The 26521-nt window shown below is 37.2% G+C and overlaps 1 protein-coding gene across 4 annotated transcripts in view; it reads right to left on the bottom strand.

Moving 5' to 3' along the window:
* Nucleotides 1-5248: 5248 nt before the first annotated feature.
* Nucleotides 5249-26521, bottom strand: part of LOC311089990 (solute carrier family 66 member 2) — a 54638-nt gene continuing 33365 nt past the window's right edge. For all 4 annotated transcript variants that reach the window (XM_084125066.1, XM_084125067.1, XM_084125065.1 and 1 more), the window contains exons 4-5: nt 18285-18501; nt 5249-5871 (exon numbers count right to left, since the gene is read on the bottom strand). In XM_084125066.1, coding sequence (XP_083981192.1) covers nt 5697-5871; nt 18285-18501 — 392 coding nt within the window. In that variant the 3' untranslated portion in view covers nt 5249-5696. The remainder of the gene's footprint in view (nt 5872-18284; nt 18502-26521) is intronic.

Here is a 26521-nt window from a genome sequence, read left to right as displayed (position 1 = left end):
TTGAAACTCTCTTATTTGGGCCCCCCTGTTGTAGATTTGTGCTTGGGCCTCTTGAGCCTGTTTCATGTGCTATCTAATAATTGGCCACAACTGAGTCATCCGCTGGTGCATCTGCTCCACGTGTTCTACCACAGAGCGATGTGGTGATGGTTGGTTCTCCCAGACCTCTTTGGCAATATCCATCAACCCTCTGGGCCTTCGTCCATAGAGAAGTTTGAATGGTGAGAATCCTGTGGAGCTCTGTGGTACTTCCTTAATGGAGAATAGAATATAGGGCAGCAACTGATCCCCGTTTTTCCCATTCACCTCAATCAGTTTCCTCAACATTTGCTTTAAGGTCTGATTAAACCTCTCAACCAACCCGTCTGTTTGAAGGGTGAACAGGTGGAAGTATTCATAATTGATGATTTTTCTCAGCTGGGACCTACTTCTTTGCTCCTGGACTCCTTTCTCCAACATTGGCCTGCCACAGCATACTATCATTCTAAACTTTGGGGTCAGTAAGATTTTTTTTGTATTACTTGTATTCAGCAATGACACATTTAATTGATTAAAACTGTTTTCAACATTGATGTTAAAAATATTTTTGATCAATAAATCATACCAACCCCAAACTTTAAATTGCAGTAGGCCTAACCCCCTTGCTTGTCTTTGTGTTACTGGAGCATTTGAAACTTTAAACGTCTGCTTTCATCGTTGTAATGGACTGTGTGTACAGAAGGAGATAAAAACGAGCAAATGTAACTCAATCCGTCATTTCCCTATCCCTGCATCAGGCTTCTTCTCTGCCCACCTGAATGTCCCAATCCCTGGGATTGAGCAAGAACACCCAATTCCCGCAGTCATCAATGTGACATCCTGTACCATATCATTAATGTATGGAACTTCGATTAATGGAGGTATGAGGTAATACAGGTATCCTGAAGGCTTAGACTCATCTATAATCCAGTCTTCCCCACAAACATGAATATTTCATGCCGAGTCTCTTTCACTGCTTACACCAAAGGAATGTAAAGCCATGTAGAGTGCAGTACTGTCAGGACTGTGGGTCATTGCGGTGCGGTAGAGCCGAAAACTTTCTGATCAGTGATGCTGTCTGTGTTATTCATAATGGTCATTCACTGTCTCTTGTCACACACACTTAGTACAAAATAAGAAAAGGATGGAACTTGTTTTTTTAATTTTACACCCCACTACACTGGTCACACAAGCAATTTACATGTAATTTAAAATGTGCAATCATGCATTGGATGCTATTAAATCAAGTATGTTGCTGCAGCTTTGCAAATACAAATAAAAAATAAAAAAAATCATTCAACAAGCAATTGTTACATAACATGCTGACATTGTGGATTCATCGAGATGCAACAGGATAGCATTTGCAGGTCCAAGGAAATGACAGCGGTGAAAATGGCCAAGACTCGTTGGGAACAGATTTTATTTTTATTTTTAAGCTATAAATGCAGAAAAATCCCACTATATTTATGTATGTATTTTTTGCATAGCATTTGGAGGCTATTACATGGATAAAAGATGAAAATTCTCAAAATTTTGTACTGGAACTCCATCCCCCCATGAAATTCACACCCTGGACTCAGTCCCAACCCCATGTATGTATTTTTCATACATACATAATGCCATAATCAAGGGTGCATATGTTATAGTATCCTGAAAAAATAATAATTATGTCCATTAACCTGTTTTCATAATGACAGGTAATAGATTTTCTTGTCATGTCACTTTTTAAGGCACCTTTCTGACACGAATGCCAAAAATGTTCAGACCATTAAGGCAACATTAAATGGTCATTATCACACAACATTAAACACATAATAGACCGTTATCTTGCTCATCAGTGTGATTTCCTCACTGATGATGAGAGAATTACAAAGCTTGGCAAAGCTATTTACTGTACCAGTCATGTGCAACTAACAAAACAATGAAAATTGGAAAAAAAATAAGACACAATAGAAACATGTGTGATTATTGAACATAACAAGAATGTCTTTGGATGTAACAACCATTTTTTTACAGCAAGATTTTTAGAGGTTCAGAATGGTTAAACGAGTTGGCCCAAACGAAAGAAAGAGCAAAGAAAATCTCTCATATCTCAGTTATTTCTCCTAGACAGCAATAAGAAGACATGGAAAGCAAATGAAGACTACAGCTTCTCAGATGTTTCTTCTGAGAAAAAGATCAACCTCACACTAGAGTGTCATAAGATATCTCAAACTAAAGTAAAACGTCCAGGATACCAAAGTCAGCTCTCAAAATTTAGAAATACATATATGAACTCAAAAACAAAAGCTCACAACCCGATCAATTAAACTTTTGTCTGAGATGGGACAGTTTGATTGGACAAAAATCGTGTAGGCCTACACTATTGTGAAATAATATTACAATTTAAAATAATTGTTTTTTATTTTAAAGTCCCCCTGTGGTGAAAATCAAGCTTTTAATGTTGTTTATTTGTCTATGTGGTGTCATAAGTCAACACCATTGCTGAGTATTTTCTCTTTAAAACAACAGTGAACCAAAGACAGTCTCAAAATCGCGGTTTGAAATTGCTGGTGTTTCTGACGTCACAAACTACCTTGTAACCGATCACGACAACGCGTGATCGTCAACAAGTGGATCTCTGAACTGGTGTGAGTGAGTGGAGGCAGGGCTAATTTTCATATAAATAGAACCGCATATACTAAATAAGGCAAGGGTGTAGAGTTACATTCAAGTTATTTTAAGGCATGAAGAAAATTCTTTTCAAGGTAAAAACGCTTAAATATGTAATTTTGGTTATCAAAGATGAGTTTTAAGGGATACAATTATTGACTACAGGGGGACTTTAATACATATTAAAATGCAATTTATTCATGTGATGGCAAAGCTGAATTTTCAGGAGACATTTCCCTCAGAAATTATTTGTATATATGCTGATTTGCTGCTCAAGAAACATTTCTTATTATCATCTTATTTATTATCAGCTGCTTACTATTTTTGTGGAAAAATCCATTTCCACAATACATTTTTTTTTTCAAGATTCTTTGATTAACATAAACTTCAAAAGAAAGTAACTTTACTTTCTTTACTTTACCTGATTAATTTTAATGTATAGGCATCCTTAATTAAAAAAAAAAAAACACTTTTGAATGGTAGTGTACATTATCCAAGAGGCCATCTTAACTTAAAATGTACAAGACCACTCTACAAAAGTACATTCTAACCACTAATAATATTGCACAGAATTGCAATAATACAATCTATCTGTATTTTCTTGTGAATGAATGTGTTAGTGGCTTTGACCTTAGCTGGGGTCAGATATGTTGACGTGGTGATTAACAGCACAACAGAACAAAGATTTACCGCAAACAAAGTCCCACCACAATGAGAACTAAAGCCAAAAAAACTCCCCATGTAGGGAGAAAACAGCTGAGAGGCAGTGGCTTTGTGACCATCTGTAATAACCAATGGCTAAACTTTGACGTTCAACTAATGCCAAAGGAGCCACCAGGCTTAATCAGTCTATCGCAGTGTCAAAATCCCTACAGTGAAATATGGGCCGGGAGGTAGAAAGAGAGCCAAAACTGAGATGGAATTGGAAAGTACTTTTTTAAGGCCACATCTGTAGTCCTCCCTGAGTAGCCTGGCGCTATAGTGGGATTTAAAGTTATAGTGACCTTTTCCTTGCAGTGATAAATACATAACTCAGTGCTGATGTGAACGGTAACTTAATAGAGTGGAACTCTTTTATGATGAAGACTCCTCATAGCTGATCAACTGCAGCAGCAGAATTGAGGTGACTGCATTTTTTTTCACCAGTCCCATCAACTCCCATATAAAAACAGTCCAAATGTCAATTATTTGCGGGCAGACTGCTCTTCATCTTGGCGTGATGTGCAGGATAAACATGGACGATACAGTATATGACTGGTTGTGGTCATGTGGAGAATTAATCATTGCCATCTTTACAGGACATAGCAGACTATCAACCCAAGATGGCTCAAAAATTGTCCATCATTGGCTTTTTGTGTGGTTACGATGAACTGCAACTGGTTTTCCTCTGGACCATTACGCATTACCATTCTACTTTCTGAGTCAAAAACTTTGGGTAAAAACAATATTGCATTTGCAAAATGCTGGCAGCAATAGTAAAGTGATCCTTTAGCAAAATGACTTTGCTGAAAAGGGGCTATCAATCTGTGATAATTAAACAGAACAAATCCATCTGTTTTTCTTGTTTGCAATGCAATCATACGTGATAAATCAGTAGTCCATTATATATTTATGGTATACCCTCATGCTGTTCCACAGTTAGGTAATTAAAGTTTGGTAATAAAATCATTCATCAGCATCTGGTTTTGACTCAAAGGGTCAGGTTTAAATATCTAACATTAATCTGCTGCTTAAAATATGGGTTTTTGTGTGCAACTGTGCAAGTAACAATCATTTAAGTGCTCTAAAATGAAAAAGGACCACAAATGCTTGACAAATGAGCTAGCAGTTTGAATTCAGTTTCTAGAAGATGCATTTGGCACATGCATTTCCAAGTAATTTCATTGCACTAAGAGCATATTGGCTCTCACAAAAGCTAGCAAAAAGACAAATACTATAAAAATAACAAAGTGAAAGGCTGAAAGATTCATTTGTCAGGTTGTAGTGAATGTGTAGACTGGATTAGTTAAATGTTTGTTTTTTAAATTTTAAGATGTTCAGCAGGTTCATTTAAGGCCTGTTCACTCTTCTTTGAACAGACTTGTTGTTTGGTAAGACGTGAAATAACTTTGAAAGAGAGAGAAAAAAACCTGAACTCTTATGAAAAATATAATAAATACAAATGAAGAGTTCAGATGCAAAAGCCTCTAAGTGCCATCTGAAATTTTCTTCTAGAATGATCATTTTTATAAAGCTTGTATATTTAAGTTAAGTAATTTCACTTAAATGACAATTAAAAGGTAATTTGCATTGCCATTTAAGTGAAATTATTGAACTTAAATATATGAGCTTGATAAAAATTATCATTCTAGAAGAAAATTTCAGATGGCACTTAGAGGCTTTTGCATCTGAACTCTTCAAACATAAATATGCAGTGGGGTTTAAAAGACTGAGGCCAAAATGAAAATCTGAGATCCAAAATCAAAATTAAAGCTAACTATATATATATATATATATATATATATATATATATATATATATATATATATATATATATATATATTGTGTATATATATGTATGTATATATATGTATGTATATATATATATATATATTTTTTTTTTTGGATTTTGAATACAATTAAAAATACATCAAGTCAAAACTAATACAAAACAATTAAAAATTTTGCTCTATTTCTAGGCCACTAATTTATGACAAAAGGTCAGATTTATTTCCCCTAATAAATCATTAACATTTTTTCAGCTGAACTTTTTACTTTAATTGTCATGCTATAATAAAGCATTTTTAATAAATAATTAAAATGATAGATACATATATGATTTAATATCATTATTAATTTAGTAAGTTATATTAAATAAAAGAAAAGCAGAATAGAAACATTTCCATAGTAGTCTCAGACTTTTGAACCCCATTGTGTATTTGTGCAAAAGAAATACTGAAAAAGTAAGAGCGTGTAGTTTTGTAGGTATGCAGCATGTAGTATGTCCTTGTTTAGGAGTGTTGATGACCATCGTTATTGTAGTGAGTTCAGCCCAGTTTGATTCTCGTGTCCTGGCCGTAGAAGCCCACCTGGAGCAGAATGGCAATGTCAATTAAGATCTGTACCGCACCACAGACCAAGAACTGAGTGGGGCTTTCATTGATCACAAAATATGTGGTCTTAAAGATGTCACCAGCGGTCCACAGGAGCACCATCTTTATGCTGAAAAAGAGGGAGAGAGACAAAGAAAGAGAACATTTTACTGAAGCATTCAGAAATATAAAAAGTCTCAGCAGTTGGAAAGATTCCCACTCAGCTATAAAGTTCTGATAAATTAACCTCATTCGAAACCTTTTAAAGGCGTTGCCAATACATCAAACTAATGCATCGTACAATGTCCTGTCCTCCTACTTGATAAAGTCGTAAATCTGTATATCTCACACATTTGCAAGTCTCTGAAGTCTTGTGCAACTGAGTCCAATGGGGCTACACTAAAGAATCTGAGGACGCAATTATTTCATATAAAATATAAAATTGTGAAGAGGCGAGGTAACACGTAGAGTCCAATGGTCTAACTTCTGGTACATAACAGCTCATAAAATCTAAAAATAGATCCATTTGTGCAATTTATGCTGAATAATTTACATTCTACAAATGTCAATTTGACTGTGTGAGGTTAAGCGACAGGAGGAACAGTGCATCCTGGGACATAACCTGCTCTTTATTAGTCAGAGAAGGACCGAACCACCTGCAGGAAGCTTGGGGGATTATTTAGTATAATTTTGTAATATTTTGTAAATGTCAATCCACCTTTCTTTTTGAAAAGCAGAGAAAAGTTCATCTTTGAAAACTTCCAGGAATCAGCTAAAGTGTTCTCGGGCAAAGAGGGATGCTGCGTTCTCAGCGGTATTTATGCTGAATGAGTTCATTCTTTTCATTCAAGCTTAAAGAGAGAAAAGTGGTCTAAAGATGAGCACAGACTATACATCAGCTTTCACAGATGGAGAGGGACGAGAATTTGGACTTCTTGTGCTCCTGTCGGTCATCCCGACAATAGAAATGTGACCCTGGACCACAAATGGGACCTCTTATGGGTAATTTTTTTTTAAATTGAGATTTATACATCATCTGAAAGCTGAATACATAATCTTTCCATTGATGTATGGTTTGTTAGGATAGGGCAATATTTGGCCGAGATACAACTATTTGAAAATCTGGAATCTGAGGGTACAGAAAAATCAAAATATTGAGAAAATCGCCTTTAAAGTTGTCCATTTCTATTGGCGATAGTGCTGCATCCATTCACAAAAATAAATGTTTTATATATTTAAGGTGGGAAATTTACAAAATATCTTCATGGAACATGATCTTTACTTAATATCCTAATGATTTTTGACATAAAAGAAAAATCTATAATTTTGACCCATACAATGTTTTGTTGGCTATTGCCACAAATATACCCGTGCAACATAAGACTGGTTTTGTGATCCAGGGTCACAAATGTGTATTTTACACAATGTGAGGCAGCAGAAGCAGACAACTAATGAAATGGAACATTCTTCCAACTTGTCTACTTGATGATACAAACCCACCCATCTACGCATGACATTAACTATGATTATGTTCTTCCTTATTTTTTTACTTTTTTTGTACATTGTTTTGGTATCTCAGGAAGATTGTGAATGAGGATGAAGGAACATTTGCTAGTAGGAAGTGCAATGTTTGCTAACATCAATGTGAAATCCAGTGCTAAAACGACCTTTTATAGACACTTCCTTAAATGTTGTCCACAAAACACTCATAGTTAGTGCGAACTAAAAAGTACTATGTGATGTGGTTATGAAAATGATGATGAACTGGAAAAGGCTATGTATCCTGAAAGTTATACTTATATGAAATACTTTACATGAAATGGAACTTTTCATAGTCCTGTTTAAAGTGCCTTGAGAGAAAATGTGTCTTCTGTATCTGATCTCAAAGTTACACCCAACTCTTTTCTCCTCCTTCATTTGTCTTCTACATTAATTTACTCTAGAGACCATTCTCAAACATCATTAATGGGGATGAAACATTAATGAGGTAATTAAGTAAGGTTGGGTCATCTGTACAAGAGCACTGCTGACAGTGGTGCCACACAATAAAAACTTATAGAAAAACAATAGAAACTCATCTGATTGTTCCCAAACATTCATTCTAAGACAAACACGCTCTTTCTCGTTCACAAAAACAAGCCGTTATCTTTCCCCCCGCTCTCCTTCCCCTCCGAGCACTTTGCGGATTGACAGCAGATGAAAGAAATGCTCTGCAAACAGCGAGCAGCGCTTCAGGGCCCGTGAGAGAGGTAGAAGTGATTATTGCATTGATTAGGAGAACTGAGGCCACGGTTACAGCACTCCCATCCACACTGAACAGCCCTGCACTCCACCCTGACAAGCCTTCAATTGATCCTCTTCAACCTGACACTCTCATCCCTACGCCGAAAGGAAGGAATGAAAGAAACAGTATCCAAATAGTAGACAATGTTAAATTCATAGATTGACAGATAGAATTAAAGAAGATCAGACAGACAGGGAAAGGGAAAGAATGTTAGATAGAACAATGGAAAGAAAGACAGAATGATATAGAAACAGAATGATAAAACTATAGAAATAATGATATATGGAATGATAGACATGCAGAATGACAATTATAGAACAATATTTAGAACAAAAGATAGAACTATATGACAGAACTACAGTATATATAGAATGATAGACAGATCGAGTGATAGAACAATACAACAGGGTTAGGGATAGGAATAGGGGTTGGTTTAGGGTTGGTTGCATGTAATTATGCATAATTCATAGTTATTTCTACAGTAACTACATGTAACGTAACAAGGACACTGTAAAATAGACAGAAAAATAGAATGATGGAATGACAGAAAAAAAAGAAAAACTATATACATAGAACAATAGAAAGACAGAACAATAGCTAGAACGCCAGAATGATGGAATGATACATAGAACAATAGAAAGACAGAACAGCAGCAATAGAGACAAAATGATAGAATGATAGAATGAACGACATAGATATAGACAGACAGATAGATGAATAGATAGAATGGCAAACAGAATGTTAGACAGACGATAGACAGATAGATCCTTCCTCTTCCTTCTGCAGTCTCTCCGGTTTCTCTCTACTGAGTTTACATCGATGGAGGGATAAACCGTGACCAGCGAGAAGCCTCTGAAAGAGAGAAGGGCAGCAAAGCTCCCACATAAAAACCCTCACTCAGTACAAATGTTCACAAATGGAGTGAAGAGAGCTGATTAAACTAGTCCTGCTCTTCACCTATGGAAAGAAAAAGACAAGCGGAAAACAAAACCTTGAGAATCCGTCAGAGGAATGAAAAGTGGGCTCGTCAAAACTTTGGCCAGTGAATTCAAAAGGCTGGTGAGAGAAAAAAAAAAGAAGAAGAAAGAAAATGAAATATGTATGCAGATCGATCCATCCGGCTCAAACACAGGAGAGTATATGCACATTTTCTAAAAGAGATCAGTCTCCACCACACAAAAGGAAAAAAAGACAGAAAAACATCCAAGAGAAAGATACAGTGATGTGAGACATTAAAACCCTAGAATTGAATCATGTTTCTCTACCATATGGCTAACAAACAAGCTCACACAGATCACTGTCTTACAAACAGAACAATCTAGAAATACATACAGCACAGCTGCGATGTGCTCTGGATGGTGTTCCAGCAGCCTTTAAATCAATTCAGTTGGACATTATAATGTCCCCTGTGATATATTTCTGTTTCTGTATACACAAACCCATTAAGAGCAATGCTAATGTCATACAAATATACATGTCAACTGGAAAAACTGATGGTTTCCTCTTTCCCTTGTTTGTCTTTCCCTCCAGAATGCCGGCACTCTGCTCTCTTTAATTTTGCTTTTTCGCCTCCTCCCTTACTCCGCTGTGCTTTGCCCTGGAGGGAATGTGAATAATTCTTTTGCGGTACTGGTCCTGGCAAGCCGTGGCTGCTAGCGGCTCATCTAATTCAATCACACGGCTCAGTCTGATCAATGGGGACTGTGCTGGAAGCCGGCGTACCTCCGCTCATCTTGGGTCGGGTGGGGATTCACTCCACTGGCTTTTTCTTCTCTAATTAACCCAGACATGACAGCCAACAACTGTGAGGGCAACAACTCTACTGACAGAGGTCTGTATGTTTGCGTGCCTCTAAGCGATGGCAACTCAAAGATCGAACCGTGTCAAAACATACTTTGTTAATATGTGCTGAGGTGAAACATCACTTTCAGGTTTCAGAAAGTCAATCACTATGTTTAGAACGGAATACTACCATACTATTTCTGCAGTATGCATCATGAATACTATGCACAGTATTAAGGAAGCACAATAGGCAACATATCGGTTATCAGTTTTATTAGTTTTGGGTATTTAATTATTTTTACTGTTTTTAAGATTTATTTATTTATTTAAGATTTATTAAGATACATTTTGACATCATTAAATGGTTCATTTAAAGGGATAGCTTGGGGTCAATACGATCCTTATTTTGCAAGGATGTGTTAAATTGATCAAAAGTGACAATAAAGACATTCATAAATTTGGTAAATTTCTTTTCAAATAATTGCTGCTCTTTTCAGCAAATAATCCAACAGTTTCCACAAAAATATTGAGCAGCAAAAACTGTTTTCGACATTAATAATAAGAAGAAATGTTTCTCAAGCAGCAAATCAACATCAGAATGATTTCTGAAGGATCATGTGACACTGAAGATTGAAAATCCAGCTTTGCCATCACAGAAATAAATGACATTTTAAAATGTATAAAATAGAAAATAGCTATTTAAATTGTAATACTATTTCACAATTATGGGGTTTACTGTATTTTTAATCAAATAAATGCAGCCTTGGTGAACATAAGAGACCTCTTTGAAAAACATGAAAAAATCTTACTGACTAAAACAAAAATACAAAAATAAAAAGTGTATAGTTCACACTATGAAATGTGAACTATAGTGTACACTGCAAAAAAAAATAAAAAAAATAATTAATCAATTTTTTTCCCTTGTTTTGCAGTAAAATGATCAAAATAAATTCTAAAACAATCCTACATTTACTGTGTAAGATTTTTTTTTTTTCAGAGATTATACATTGACAAATTAATTGAAAATATGGGTAAAGAAAAATACACCAATGTGGGTAATTAAATTGAATCCAAATATGTACAAGAAAAAAAGCATTACTAGTAGGCTATATATACATATATATATATATGCATTACCAGAACAACCAGTATACAATGATTTTATAACATCTCCATTTTGACTAATTTTATCAGATTACCAAAAATTATGACATTTTGCACCAAAAAGGATTAAAAGTCCAATAAATTAATTATTCAATAAATTATTAGAAAAATAATGCACACTCTGCTTCGTGGCTGCATTATCACCTCAGGTACCACCCGTCGTCAATTATTCCTTACATAATGCAAACTGTTTCACATATTTTTTAACAACAGTAAGTATACAATATAGGCTACAAATATACAAATGTATACTTTGTAGCAGTACTCTCCATTCAAACAACAGTATAGCTCATGTTCTTGTTGGCAAATAAGAAAAAGAAACAGGTTCCCTCAGTATTGTTGACTTGTTTAAGGTTAATAAAGCATTTCTTCCACTCTGCTTGTGTCCATTTTCATGGATGTTGCTTCACTACCTTTGATAAATGAATTTTTGCCACCTGGGTGTTTTGCTGAGCACCATTTGAAGCATATAGATCACATGCACAAACAGACCACAGAAAGACAAATAGCTCCCACCAGTTGTCATAACAGTTGCCACAACAAAACAGAACTGCATCTATGCTAGCGAGGACAATTTCCGTTCCCCAGATACCCAGTACAGCTAAGTTAAATCCACTGCTTCCTTATTTTTATAAACACGGGAAACGTTTCCTATGAGCGTGAAACTCCCAGGGGTAATCAGGGCCGATCAGGACTCTGTGTGAGCAGCGAGGCCCATGGCGAAGCTCGGTCTCATGGGAGAATCTGGCTGCGTGTCCCTGCTTGTTAGGGAGACAGATTACAGTGCACTTGGCTTCATCAACACAGCAGGGTCCTGATGCTAACTACGCTCTCGACTTAGCATGGAGCCCAAACTCCAGAAACTGGTTTCAGCCGACATTAGAGCGGAGTGGCTCAAACTTTTTTGGTTAACTTTTTAAAAAATGTTTTAGAGCTTGTTTGGAGGCGTCTGAACTGGGAGAAGTGACAGACATCAGGTGAGAGACAGCAGGTGAAAGACAGTGGCAGCAGTGTGATTCGTGTTCGTAATCTGAGTATAGTTGGGACTTATAAAATTAAACTCCAAACAATAAAGATAACTATGTTAGCGTCCATATGAAAGATGATAATGTTTTGTTTATTATGTCATCTACTACTTTAAATGCTCAAGCTCTTTAAAGTCGGCATGGAATGGAAGTTGTGATAGTCTTTTCTTCCCTATTATGATGTATATGCGGGTGAAACGGCTTCTCAAACAAGAAAAAATGTAGGGCTGGACTTTATTTTTGTCTGGAATTGACTGGATTGTTGGATCATTGTTGTTTGCTATTGCTGTGATCTCGTGTGAGTGATAACTCGCCCCATAAACACGTCATCGGAGAAAAGATGAGAAGAGATGTCGTTGCAAGAGGGAGGGGATGCAATTTTGATTAAAGATTACGAGGGCACATGAATTTAAAGAATGATGTGCACGGATAAATCATTTATAATAAACACTGCAATATTCCATAAAAACCCCCAAGAACTGTCCCTTTTGATTTCATTGTAAAGTTGTATGGATTCCAATTGGCTATCAATGTTTTTATCGTACATCAGCATGAAACAATTGTTCTGAAAGTGATTCAAATGATATCGTTCCTCTATATTTGTTAGTTGTGGTGTGTACTTCCCTTTTCTCTTAGAATTAGAATGATTATTAACTTTATCGTTCACGTCCCTTTACAACCTGTATCTGAGGTCTTTGCTTGCGTCAGACAAGATGTTTTAAAACAAGGATAATGAGTGTTAGTCTGTAAGAGAAAAGAGGATTCGCAAGGTGAGAGTCAATGTCCGCTGGGTCATTATCCCAATAATTAAAACCATTATCAAACAGTCCATCCCAAAGCTAAAGAAGATATATTCATAATACAATTTACACTGAATATGGTTGTCAAACGCACATGATAGTGTGAGGGATAACGTCAGATAAAATAGGATGAGCTCTTTTTGCTCAAATAAACAGTTCCCTCAGGGTCCAAAATCTAAAATGAAAAAGATTAGTAAACAATTTCAGTAAAAATACAAATGTGAACTCAAAAAAAGCCACGGTCAAGATTTCTGAGGTCCTTTTAGAAGTTGTAAAATGGGGCAAAGGCTCATGGGAGAGAGGAGTCAGTGTGCCACTGTCACAATTCGGCAAGAGATAGGACCCAGACGCAAAGGAACAGACAAGGGTTTTTATTAACAAGACTGAAGAGAGCAGGGAGAGTGAAGCGTGAACCACAGTTCAAACAGTAGGGCAGGGCAGACGACACGACAACGGGCAGGATGGATGACCATGAGACCGTCAGTAAGATGGTGATGACTTGAGTGCAATAGAGGCAGCTCCAAAGCAAAGCCCAGACAGGAACACAAGGGACTCGTTGCTCGATGTAAATCTCAGATGTTGCACCAGTCTTGCCACCAGATAGAGGCTCACAGAACCAGAGGCTTGAAACAGGAGCTAGATAGCTGCACCAGTCAAGCAGTTAAGAGTCAGTGGCCAGGGGACTCAGGATACAGGGCAGGAACACACACACGCACGCATGCACGCACGTGACGACTCAAGAGAAGAGACAAGATATAGTAACAGTTAAGAGAACCAAAATAAACCTGATAAGATAATGACTAGAGAATCTAAAGCCGAGAAATAAATAACAAAAACAAACTGAGAAATGTAAGACAAAAGATCGAAGATCAAAACTGTAATTGCAAGAGAAAAGCAAGTCTTCCACTAGACAGGGAAATAAGAACTGAATAAAATAACTAAAATTAAAAATCTAAAACAAAAGAGAACTCAAACTAGATTATAAAGAACGAGAGCAAAAGCTAAGCAAAACAGAGATGGAGAAAAACAAAAAAGCAACAAGAATACTCAGATTTTCTGAAAGAGAGAAAGGAAAAAAAAAAACCTAGATTAAGCACTAACATATTTTCCAGAACACAAACTAGAAAACACCACAAAGCACATACACAAAACAAACCAGCAAAGACATGAGGGAAAGAGGCACAATATAAAGGGACCAGAGCACATGAGGATCAGGTGAGCACAATTAGTGAAACGAGGGCAAAACAAGGGGCCGTGGTAACAGGAAACAAGGAGGCGGGACATGAGGAGCACATGGCAAACACAGACCAAGACAGAGCCATGTGCTCAAACACAAGACAAACACAGAACCATGAAACCACGACAACACAGACAAGACTGCCAGGGCAGAATCCTGACAGCCGCTGGGTACCTGGTCCATTAATGTCAGTCACAGGCTGACACACACGCTGCTACTTACATCTGTGTTTCCACCAGAAATGAACACATGAATTTAAACAGCAGCAGAAGTGGACACAGGATTCAAACAAGGAGAAAAAAGGTCAACAAGAGAGATGGGCGCTTTCAAAAAATAGCAAGGGGAGATGGGCTATTTAAATCCTTCAGGTTCAATAAATGTCTGGCTCAAGGGCACAGTGTTGGACCCTCCCAGGACCAACACTTATATTAAGGGCTGTAAGGGAGTATGGGTGGTTGGTCTTGTTAAAGACAGTACTTCACGTGTCATTGGTGAAGGTACTGATGTGGAGACTGTGACGCTACCTCATAAAACTCTCTCTACAAGGGCAAGGCAACACAAACACAAGCTCTGTTCCACAACCTAGAGTTGTATGCTGCCCACAGACAGCATTTTACAAGCTAGGCTCATTGAAAACAAACTCCCAAAACTTACCTATACATACAATTCACACACACTTTAAAGCTAAAATGAACACTAATGGCAGTTAAACACCAAATATTTTCATTCCTTTTCACGTGTATTTCAGAGACAAAAAGGACTTATTTTTGAGTGGTTACTTGTATAATCCTATGTCATGACATTAAAACACTTTTACCATATTGCATGATAGTAAACTAATATGCAGTGCCCGGACAAATCTTTTTTAAAAATTGCTGTTTTGATCTGAATAGGCAAATGCTTAAGAGTCGATGACTGGATCATTATTGCAGTGATTATTATGTGTCTAGCAGGTTATATGTTTGGCAACAGTTCTTCTAACCCTAATTGATGGAGTGTGTATCTTTTAATTTCTTAAACAACCATGTAAGAAGACACATCATGGCCATATTCCAGGACGACAATGCCAAGATTCATCAGGCTCAAATTATGAAAGAATGGTTGGGAGGGAGCATGAAGAATAATTTTCACACATGATTTGGCACCACTGAGTCCAGACCTTAAATTCATTGAAAGTCTTTTAGATGTCCTGAAGTAGACTTTACAGAGGGCTTGACTCTTGCATTGTCAGTACAAGATATTGACCAAAAATGTATGCACCTTCTGATGGATATAAATGTTTCCATCAAGAGGTGCACTCTGATTCATTTATTCATTTCATTTATACACTGATATAAATACACAATATACTGTATACACGCACAAACACTGACATACTGTCTTGGTGACAGTTATCTTCCACGGATATATGTTGATGGACAGCTTCAAAAATACACTCTGAACCATGTTTCCAAAGGCTTCACCAACAATAAATTCACACATGCATTTTTACAAAAAACACAGATGTCAGTGCAGTGATCGGTCGAGGACCCTCAACGCCTGCAGACACTGAAATCACATCAAGGGCAAAGGCATTACACACTACACGCGACGGTGGTGACACATTCATTGTGTTCACAAAAAGATGGATTTCCGGAGAAACACCATTTACATTGGCCTCCATTTTCCCTCTCTCAGCCTAAACTGTGCTCACAATGTTTAATTTGGCTCATAAAGAGGAGCCTGGAGCGTGTGTCACATCAAGTTCTGTGGAACAGACCATGAGATGAAGGGCTTTTTCCCTTTATTTAAAAAAAAAAAAAAGAAAGAGAAAAAATAAGTGCTGGCTTCAGCTAAGGTGGAGCTGATATTGTGATTATTATGCTGACTGTAGCTGGAGGCTAAAGATATTAGCTTTACTCTGAATTCTCTCTTGCTCTCATTTTGAGCTTTTTTCAAAAAGTACCAGTAAGGTCAACTTTGTTTCACCAAGGAGTCTTCGGATTTGAGCAGTGTGGGCTGTAACATCAATTAACAAGCTCATTAGCTGTCTAATTTTAATAATCTTCATTATGTGCCTTTGATGAGGGATGTCTCGAGTGAGGCATATCCTGCAAACAATTACTGTGTGTGAATTTAACCTTCTCTCCTTCCACCTGCCATGGCACAGATGACATTAACACACATTATGGCAACCAATGGGCAAGAAAAAAAAAAAAAAAAAAAAGGTTGTGTAGCATAGGCTGTAACATGTTTTGAATGCTACAATGTTTTAAATGCTACATAACATGGAAACATAACATACATGGACAGTAGTGTTGTAGTGATTGTTTTACATGGGCAACAGTTCTATGCACGGATTTCATTATATTCACCAATACTGGGTAAATAGTCAATGTTCCAGTAGCTTGAAATAATTTCAGTACTGAATGAAATATAACTATATATTTATTAGGGATTCACCAATAAAAAAAAATCAGACAGATAAGCTGATAAGTGGCAACATAAAAAACTATATTATTTTGTCTAATTAAATCAAATATAAAACACTGAAAACTAAAATCAATTGTTTAAAATAGTACAAGTGAATTTAAGCATCACAACATTACAATGTACAGTGTGAAAAATGTATAATCATTTTGAGATTTATTTAGGATAGAGTTGTTAATAAATGATTGGTGTTTTTAAAAATTAACTTTACCATTGTCATCATCTACACCTACATGAACAATTAAGTATCAAATATCGACCAATACCTCTAATATCAGCTGATAAATTATATGATAATGGTATATTGTGCATCCCTAATATTTCGTCAATATTGCTTTAAATGCATTTTTCTTACAATTCATTCTGGGTTTGCATTTTCCACAGGGTGTGTTCACATTTAGCAGGTTTGGTTTGATTAAATTTAACTTCAGTGCAATTTCTCTGTTAGTGCAGTTCAAGTGCAGTTCATTGGAATACGTGTGAAAGCTGCCATCCAAGCCCTAGTGCGCACCAAACAAGCAGACCGAGACCCACCTGCGGTGCGGTTCGACTGAAATATGAACACAATACTAAAGACATCTAAACAAACCAAAAACAAGATGTGATGTCAGAAGATGTGATCCTAAAAAGGACAGAATGCTCAAGAATACCTAGTTCTTCTCATCGCAGGAGCGATGTTACCCATTACAGTTTGGTACAGGCGCCAAAACCGCCATCTCCTTGAAGTAGATCTTTATTTGTGTGCAATGGTGGAATTCCTGGCTCTGTTTTGACTCCTTTTGGCTCTTTGTGAGTTCTCAGCTGGTAAAAAAATACCATCATATGTGCGCACATACAACAAGCACATACATGTTTTGGATGTTTGGTAAGATCCGTTACAAAATATACATCATAAAAGTATTTTTTATTTTATCTTCATGTTCAGTCTTAAAAATGAGAGTGTGAACCAGGACTAAATGTATCATTTTCTTTTTTGGTTCTAGAACAAAAGAACCAAGAGAACTAAACTACAAGTGTAAAGGTCATCATGGGTCCACTTGGATCCGAAGACCCAAGACCTGAGCAGGTTTGGGTCCAAAACTTTTACCTTTGATACGGGTCATGACTGATATTAGTAGCCTCGGGTCTCTGGTAATTAAAAAAAAAAAGTGTTTTTACTGATTGGACCCAAGAAGATCTGAATTATTATCTGAACTTTCCACTATTAGTTTCAGGTGTTTAACAATATATTATTATTTAAAACAAATGCATATTAAATAATTGTATGACAATGTTATTTTACCCCTTCTCTGTCAATACACACTTCCATGTATAAATGACCAAACCCTCCAGGATACTGGTCCATGTAGCAGCAGCGCTCACTTCCCATAAACCAAATACCCAAGCCATTCCCGAGAATGAGTTTGGGGATTTGCTTCTTAATATTAAAATACATATAAATTTCCTTGACATTTGAGGTGAAACATAATGCTTATGATTATGTTTTATATACTTGGAGGTGCTCGCCCAAGTGGAAAAACAATGTACTGTTGCTTGATCGTTTGCAGAAAACCATCTAAATGCAGTTAAGGCCAAACTTTCGGTTCCAATCGGGTTAGAAAAAAATTGCCGTCGGGTCGGAATCTGGTCTAATTTTACCGGGTTTGCCTCAGGTCGGGTTTTTATTTTTAAAAGACCTATAGAACACACCCTTAATGCAACATTTTAAACACAACAATTAAAGGGCCCAAATTAAGCATCTTAAAGAATGATCAATTATAGTTTTATCATTCCTTTGTTTACCTCATGCCTCTGGTGGAGCGGTTGTTGTAGTTCTGCAGCAGCTGAGGCAGGCCCAACATGGCTTCAAACATCACCGCCAAAGAGCCCAGGGTCTCCACAAATAGGACCCAGTCCAGAAAGAGGAATGTTATGAAAGCACACAGCAACATGAAGGCAAAGCAGAACCCCAGATAGTCCTCAAAAGAACTCCAGCTCCAGAAATACCGAAGGTCCAAATCTGGAAGAGAGACAAAGAAAGAAAAAGATAAAAAGAATCATAAAAATGCATTAAAAATATTCTCCAAGTATTTCATTTACAGACAAAAAGATTTCTCCAAGAATCTTCTCTATAACACTACCCAAGAAAAAAGGGAAAGGGAAACTTTGAAGCATTTTATCATTAGTATGCATATCACAATGCTCTACACCTCACACAAACTCTCTCACGCTATGAAAAGTTAAATGAGCTTTGAAACCTGTATGCCTCTCTCTGCAATTCTGCATTATATAAAGAAACCCATTTACGACAACTCAACATTTCATTTACAATTTTCCTGAGAGCCATGAAATAAATGACCAGGCACTAAAGGGGAACACAGCCAAATATTCAGCAGTGAAGATTAAGTCACATAAAATAAAGTCACACACAAAACCATGAATGTAATTGAGTCCAAGGCAAAGAAAGCCATATGTATTACATATATACTACTGTTCTATATGCACATGGATATATATACAAAAGTTTAGGGGCAGTAAAAAAATTTTTTTTTATTGTTTTGGAAAGAAACACTGAAGATTGAAGTGATGGCCACTGAAAATGTTGCATCGCCATTGCAATATAACATCTCCATGTATAGTATATAAAGTGAAAGTGATGTAGATGATATAATAGGACATCCGAACGCAAGTGGTCACATGAGACATATTTGAAATGTGTGATAATACCAGGTGAAAATGGTAATGTGTCTTGGCTGATCATCACCATCTTAATACCAAGTGGAAACAGTGCTTCTCTCTCGCACGCTCGATTTTGGGGTTATGTTTTATAATTTGCAGGTATCAGGGATTATCAATATGTTGGAGACTCCCAGAACTTTCAGGAGAGGTGGCATGTCTGTGGATAGATACATAGATTATTTAATAAAATATACAACTATAATATATATACAGAGATTATACAGAGACTGCAACCTAGACAGACAGACCCTATTTTAACGATCTAAGCACATGGTCTAAACCGCATGGCGCAGGTGCACTTAGGGTGTGTCCGAATACACTTTTGCTAGTTTGATGACGGGAAAAATGGGCGTGTGGTTTGGCCGTAATGTGTAATAAACCAATCAGAGTCTCATCTCCCATTCCCTTTAAAAGCCAGTTGCGTTCGCGCCATACCGGAAAGATGGAACGCTTCTCCAGAGAAGAAAAGGATCTGCTCATGTTAAAGCGCGCAAGCAGACCGGATTCCACCATATCTTTATGTACACAATAATAATCTTTTACATTGTAATCCTTTTATTTTTAATATTTGGCATGTTTGTGTGCTGCTGCCCGTCCCTGTGTGTGTAATAAGCAGAGTGTACGTGCGTTGTGCACCCGCCTATAGGCTCATATTACAGTTTTTCTCAGTCGCTTTGGTGCATTTCTCAGATCAGAAATGAAATTCTCAAAACTACTTGTTCAACCTCCACATCATCTAGTCACTTGTGCACATCATAAAAACAGTTTCTCATTCTTTTGAACAAATTGCAATTGCTTTGGTACATTCATGCAATTGATTATGTACAATTGTCTGTGGTTTCCTACATTATCAGTTGCTAATGCCATGTTGCTCAAAATGTATTAAATAGTTATCTGTGCAATAGTCTTACCCCTCAAAACATCTAGTTATTAGTTCATCGTGTAAGTCATTAAATGTAAAATGGTTGATCTAGTTGTCATAAACTGTCAAGCATATTTTCTACACATTTCTATTAGACTTTTTGTAAATGTGCCATGAATTGATGAATTGTGCAGGTGAATCTTGACTTTCACTAATGAAGAGAATGTAGATCAACCAATGAGAAACCAGTTCTCTGAAATAGCTCAAAGTTGCATCTCATGAACCTTCAATTGGCAAGCATATATACAGTGCTGCACGCAAAAGCAAAGTTATGCCTAAGGGGTCTTTCCTGTGTTTGCCTTTCTAATGTTTTATTTTCGCCTTTGTGCCCCTATTTCTTTTTCTTTTCTATATTACAATAATATTGTAAAGTTTTTTTTTTTTTGTCAGACCACTAGTAAAAGTGTAACTGTGAATCCTATCCAGTCTCTTTCAATCAATAACTCACGTACAGTAGTGTGTAAATTTGTACTTTTGCAATGGATATATGGCATACAGAAGAAGTGCAGCTTTGTACATTTCAATACAGTAACTGTCATCCAAACTGTTGCCATAGTTTACATCAGGTAATACTAACAGAGTGCAGTGTTTTATTGACAACATGACTAAGCAATTTGACTGTCTTATCCGTGCACAATGACACAAGGACTTTTCATTCTGATGGCACTGACATGTTCATTGACACAGATATTTAATTTTGAGAGATGAACTAAGGATTTTGAGCAAGAGACTGGCTTTTGCAGTTAATTCATGGTGTTTTGCTATTTGTATGAATTGTTTTGAGAAATGCGCTTACTGTTTTGCAAATGTCGAGGATGATTCGAGAAATGTACCAAAGCGACTGAGCGACTGTACTACAGTTTTTTTTATACTATTTTCACAAATTAGGTGTACATTTTCAAAACTCTTAGTGCTAATATCACAACAGATCATCAAAAGTGCACTTTTTTCAAACATTTCATCATGTTTTCAATTGTGTAAGCACAATACACAAAATCACAAAGTATCCTTTTCACAACACAAAATAAGTGTTTCATCTACATAAATGTTTCATTCACAGTAACTGCCTTTCATAAAGCTCTTACTATCAAACTTTTGATTTGCATCTCTTCTTGTTCAGTTTAATACATGTGTCTATTATTTAATCCAACTGATCTTAATGGTTAATCAATTAATCATTTGGTGCACCTATAGATTTCTATAGATATTGATTCTGTACACAGTTTCTATGGAACTTGTTTGCAATTTCTGATATGGAAAACCAAATGTAATGAATTATTTTTACATAAGTGATTTATAGATAATAACCACCACAATGTTCAAAGTGTGTGCACATGCATATGTGTGTGTGTGTGTGTGTGTGTGTGTGTGTGAGAGAGAGTGTGTGAGAGAGTGTGTGTGAGAGTGTGTGTGTGTGTGAGAGAGAGAGAGAGAGAGAGAGAGAGAGAGAGAGAGAGAGAGAGAGAGAGAAATTTGCCATTTGTGCAAATACTGTAAAGCAGAATAGAGTATAAGGGAGAGGAACGGTCAATGACTGTAAAACATCAGATTGATCAGAGATGCATCAGTAAAAGGGAGACAGATGGCATCAAATACAGCATTTTACATTACAGTATGTATGCAATACTGTAAACATTTACATTGCATTTATGCATTTGGCAGACGCTTTTATCCAAAGCGACTTACTTTGCATTTCAAGGTACACATTTACATTCTTATCAGTTCTAAACAGATTACCATGGTAGAGACTGCCAAATTACTGTAACTCAACCTTCATCTGTAAAGGTCCACTACAGTATAGATTCAGTCAAATGGTATAGAGTGAACTCATTTACTGTATTGCCAGCAAACTCTGTTAGCACAGAACCTCATGGCTGTACTTCATCACACCTTTTGATAACACACTGGATAGATACTATTACAAACATTATGGATTCAATTACTTCTAATGTGGCAGCTGTAGCCTGTATTACTGTAATTATTTCAGCAACAACAGTGATTTGAAACATGTATCTTGCATTGTTTGCTGTTGAATGAGCTGATTGTTAAAAGTACTAAACTGAAAGAAGGTCATACTTTTGTGTTTCTGTGATTAAACCAAATGTTCTCATTACATATTACAATAATCTTGTGTTTGAAACAATGATTATGTGGACTGAAAAGTGTATAACTGTAATGAAAGCATGAGACCAGGTTTTGAAAGAATGACTAGCTGTGTTACAAGTGTGATCAGTTTGGATTTTTGTACTAAGAGTTTTGAAAATGTACACCTTACTTGTGAAAATAGTACCAAAGCGAATAAAAAAACCTGTAATGAGCCCTTTAAATAACAAGAAAAATATTGCACCATTGACTTTAGACCAGGTTTTGTTGGTCAATGGCACACAGTCTATTTCAGTTGCCTTAAAATAGCAATGCACCAATAATGCGCCTGAACACACCCCGTTTTCAGACCAGCACGCCCATGGGCGCACAAATGGGTGCAAATGCATTTGCTATTTGAACGAACAAACGAACGAACGATAGATAGGTAGATGGACGGACGGACAGACGGATGGACAGATAGACAGATAGATAGATAGATAGATAGATAGATAGATAGATAGATAGATAGATAGATAGATAGATAGAAAAAGACACAGGGTAGTGAAGACAGGCTTCTTCGTCACATTGGTCATCTCTACATTAGTGATCACGCACCATGTAAGACATCCTGACATGATCAATGACTACCTGTCTCTCTCCCATACTGATAGCACAGGATCCTTAAATGAGCTGACATCAGCTCCAGAGAATTGATAGCTAAATAATAGCCCTATTTGTTACAGCTCTGACTGGAGTGTCACGTTGAGTGGTAGAGAGCCCACAGACCACACGCTGTCATTTAGTAGGTTTTATGCTCTGATTACTTGTATGCATCTACCTGACAGGCACCGGTACTGTAGTGTGGCTGCCTAGCCATCCGCTGCTCGGAAACATTTGGATGATTGTGTTGTAAAGGACATCTTAATGTGTTTGCATAATTAATGCATCATATTATCAGAAAACTCACAGCTTGAAATGAGAGTACAGATAAGATCAGGAATTAGAAAGCCTCGGAAATCACATAAAAGTTAAGTGCTAAGCTAGGAAGGAAAGTATAAGAAAAAGCAAACCCACAATCTTGCTCAAATGTACATAACTAACAGATAACTGCTTGTTCCTTGAGGATATATCTGCTGTTATTCTTCTAAACAAATGAACTGACAGACAATATAACAGACAAAAAAATAAATAAAATAAAAAATAAGACAAAACACACACACACCACAGAATTACACAGAACAGGTCATCCAAACCATAATTTTGGACCAGAATGTCATAGATTCTTGCTTTTTTTTTCTCTCTCGACCTGCAAACAACCAGAATACCCTAGAAACCGCTTATAAATGCCATCATCCTTCATCCTGGCTGATGTGCAAGCTATAACCTGTCATGCTCCAGAACGTCTTGTTATCCACTGGTGGCATTCAACGGAACGGTCACACTTCAAAACAGAATATAAAGGTGCAAAAAACAAGAGCAAAGCCTTTTCTTCTCACATGTTGACAGATCAAACATATCAATTACTATAGCATCTATCATTGTCGGAAGTTTGGCTTAACCTTTGTATTTGCAGTGGCTCTATTTTCAAGAAAAAAAGAAGAAAAAAAAAAACTCACATCAGTGAAGCTTTCAGGCCACAACATCTGCAGATACAAGAGGTCTTACCATCCCTACTGCTTTATGAGGCACTTCAATCTCAGCAACAACCATAAGGTACAAGGCACCTTTGGAGAAACCTTTGTTCCCTAAGGTCTAAGGTCTAAGGTCTGTAGCCTGATCAAGCCTTTCTTATATTCTGTCCGTGCCTGGATGTAGAGGTTGAACCAAGGGCCCTACAGTATGTCCAATTTTGCTGGTTCTACCCATAAGCTGCACACTCAATGCCATTCAAAGCTATTTTGAAGCAGTAGTCCAGTTTGCAGAATTCCATGAGTGTTTATTTATACACAGATTCATTTTGCATGCATGCATGATCATGCATATTAATTTGCAGATGCACATATCTCTGGTATGCTATGAAAGCTTGACTATGTGCTACCACAAAACAATGAATGCTAAAGCAATAAAATATGTAAGACTGGAAAAAAATGGAAGAACTGGAAGAGAGGGCAACTCTCTGAGAAAACAAAGGAAATTAACATTTAAACTCTCTCTTGTGAAGTTAGCATCACCATTTGAGATGCAAGCCTCACCTCAGAATCATCCTAATTTACATCTCTTTCCCTCTTCCCCCATTCCTTCTCTCTCTCATGCTGAGATCACCAAAATTCACCCAAAAATCTATATGGTTTAATATGAATAATTATCATACAGTATTATACATGTTTGGTATCATTTGAAATGTCTCAGTGCGACTGGTACAAAGGTCTCATTCCCAAAGAAGTAAACCAAAAGGTAATAAAGTTTTTAAGAGTTTAGAGATAATTTGCACACATAGGAGAGTGTGTCTTTCAGACAAATGGCATCCTGCCCAAAAGGTGTAAACTCTGAATGCAAATTCCCATTGTTAGCAAATGTTTCTTTCCATGTAAAAGAAGTTTCCGTCTATATAAAGAAATGCAACAAGAGGCTCAGGGCGATTTGTAGCTCAAATTAGCCTGTGATGCGGAGTGTGGGCAAGACACTCAGCATCATGTATTTTCTAATGTCAGGTTTGCATCTTTTCTCTTTATTCCAGAGCATTTGATGTTTTATATTTATTATATTTGAACTGATTATGAAATTGGCATTATACATTTACCTGACATAATAAATTGTAAACATTTGATTTTATTCTGCCTGACTCAGAAATTGTTTTCCCAAGTATATTAAACAGATTCGTATGTTACCGAAAGTCTGAATCGGATTAGTGAAAACTAATATTTGGCACTAATTCAAGTGTACTTGGTTCGCAAAGACAAGAAGTGAATTTCCGTTTAGAACAGCAAAAATGCTGCTTGACCAATCTAAATTTGGGTGTGTCTTACCTCTATTTTAATTTAATGTTACTTTAGATAAGTGTACGTGGGAAACCACGGCATGGCCAATCCAAAGCTAAGAGAAGTAATGCTGGTCTACTTATATCTGTAGTAGTGGCCATACCTCTGCCTGAAGTAAGCGTTACTTTAAATTCAAGTGTATGCAAAACCACGGGGGCTATACCAAAGTATCTTTGATTGTGTAAGCGTGAATACGACCATCTTAGATATATAGCCAATTACCTCTGTTTAGTGACCAAAACTGACAAGCTTGTGATCGCGAGACCCGTGTTAGACAGAAGGTGTGAGGACCTCAAAGCGACATAGTTTCCTAATATGAACGGGTAAAATATAAGTAAAGAGTTGAAAAGAATAATCAAATGTGCTGCTAATATTATATAAAAGACCATTGACCAATTGGCATTCTAACCAAAATTCAAAGGTCGTGATAAAATGGAGTCAGATAAGTTAAATTGGAACTAAATTACTTTGCCACGCGGAAAAGACAGTAACGCGCAGAGACCTTCACCCGTTCTATCGGTGTTATGAATTGGAAGACTCAGAGGGATCCATTTGCAGCTTGATTTATTAATAAGAGTGGTCAAACAGGCAATGGTCAGAACCAGCAGATACAGCAGTGAAGACAGGACTAAATCGTAGTATAATACCAGGCAGAAGATCAGGGCAGGCAGCAAACAATCAGAGTCAGAGATCAAAGCAGAGGTAACGTAGGCAGGCAGCAGACAGGGAGAAATCCAGAAACGGGCAAGGTCAAAAATACAAACAGGCAGTCACAGGAATAAACGCTCAGAAAAGTTCACAACAGTAAAACAAGACTTCGCGATGAGTGAATGGGTGAACCAGGCTTATATGGGGTGTTTGATCATGAGGTGCAGGTGTGTAATGCAGTGCAGGTGTATGGAGTAATCAGTCCAGGTAGATGCAGGATGGGAAATGTAGTCTGTAAGTGAATATGATGGTTAGGTGTGGAGTGCCCTCTGGTGGCTCTCGAGGGCACTCCAGCTGGTTATCGTTACATAGCCCCTCCCCAAAGAGCGGCTTCCAGACGCTCCAAAACTGTCCAGGTGGGAGGTGGCCCGGAGGCGGATCCGGGGGCGGGATGGAGGGCCAGGTCCGTGGAGCGGAATAGGACCTTGAGACTGCGGTAATACGGGAGGCCAGGACGGAGCAGGCAGTGCAGGCGACCAGGGCGGAGCAGGCAGTGCAGGCGACCAGGGCGGAGCAGGCAGTGCAGGCGACCAGGGCGGAGCAGGCAGTGCAGGCGACCAGGGCGGAGACGACCCTTCAGGCGGCCAGGGAGGCGACGACCCTTCAGG

The sequence above is a fragment of the Abramis brama genome (genome assembly GCF_963993115.1).
Source record: "Abramis brama genome assembly, chromosome: 9".
Taxonomy (NCBI): Eukaryota; Metazoa; Chordata; class Actinopteri; order Cypriniformes; family Leuciscidae; genus Abramis; species Abramis brama.
Note: the sequence above shows the minus strand (reverse complement) of the source record. Positions and strands in the feature narration are given on the sequence as shown.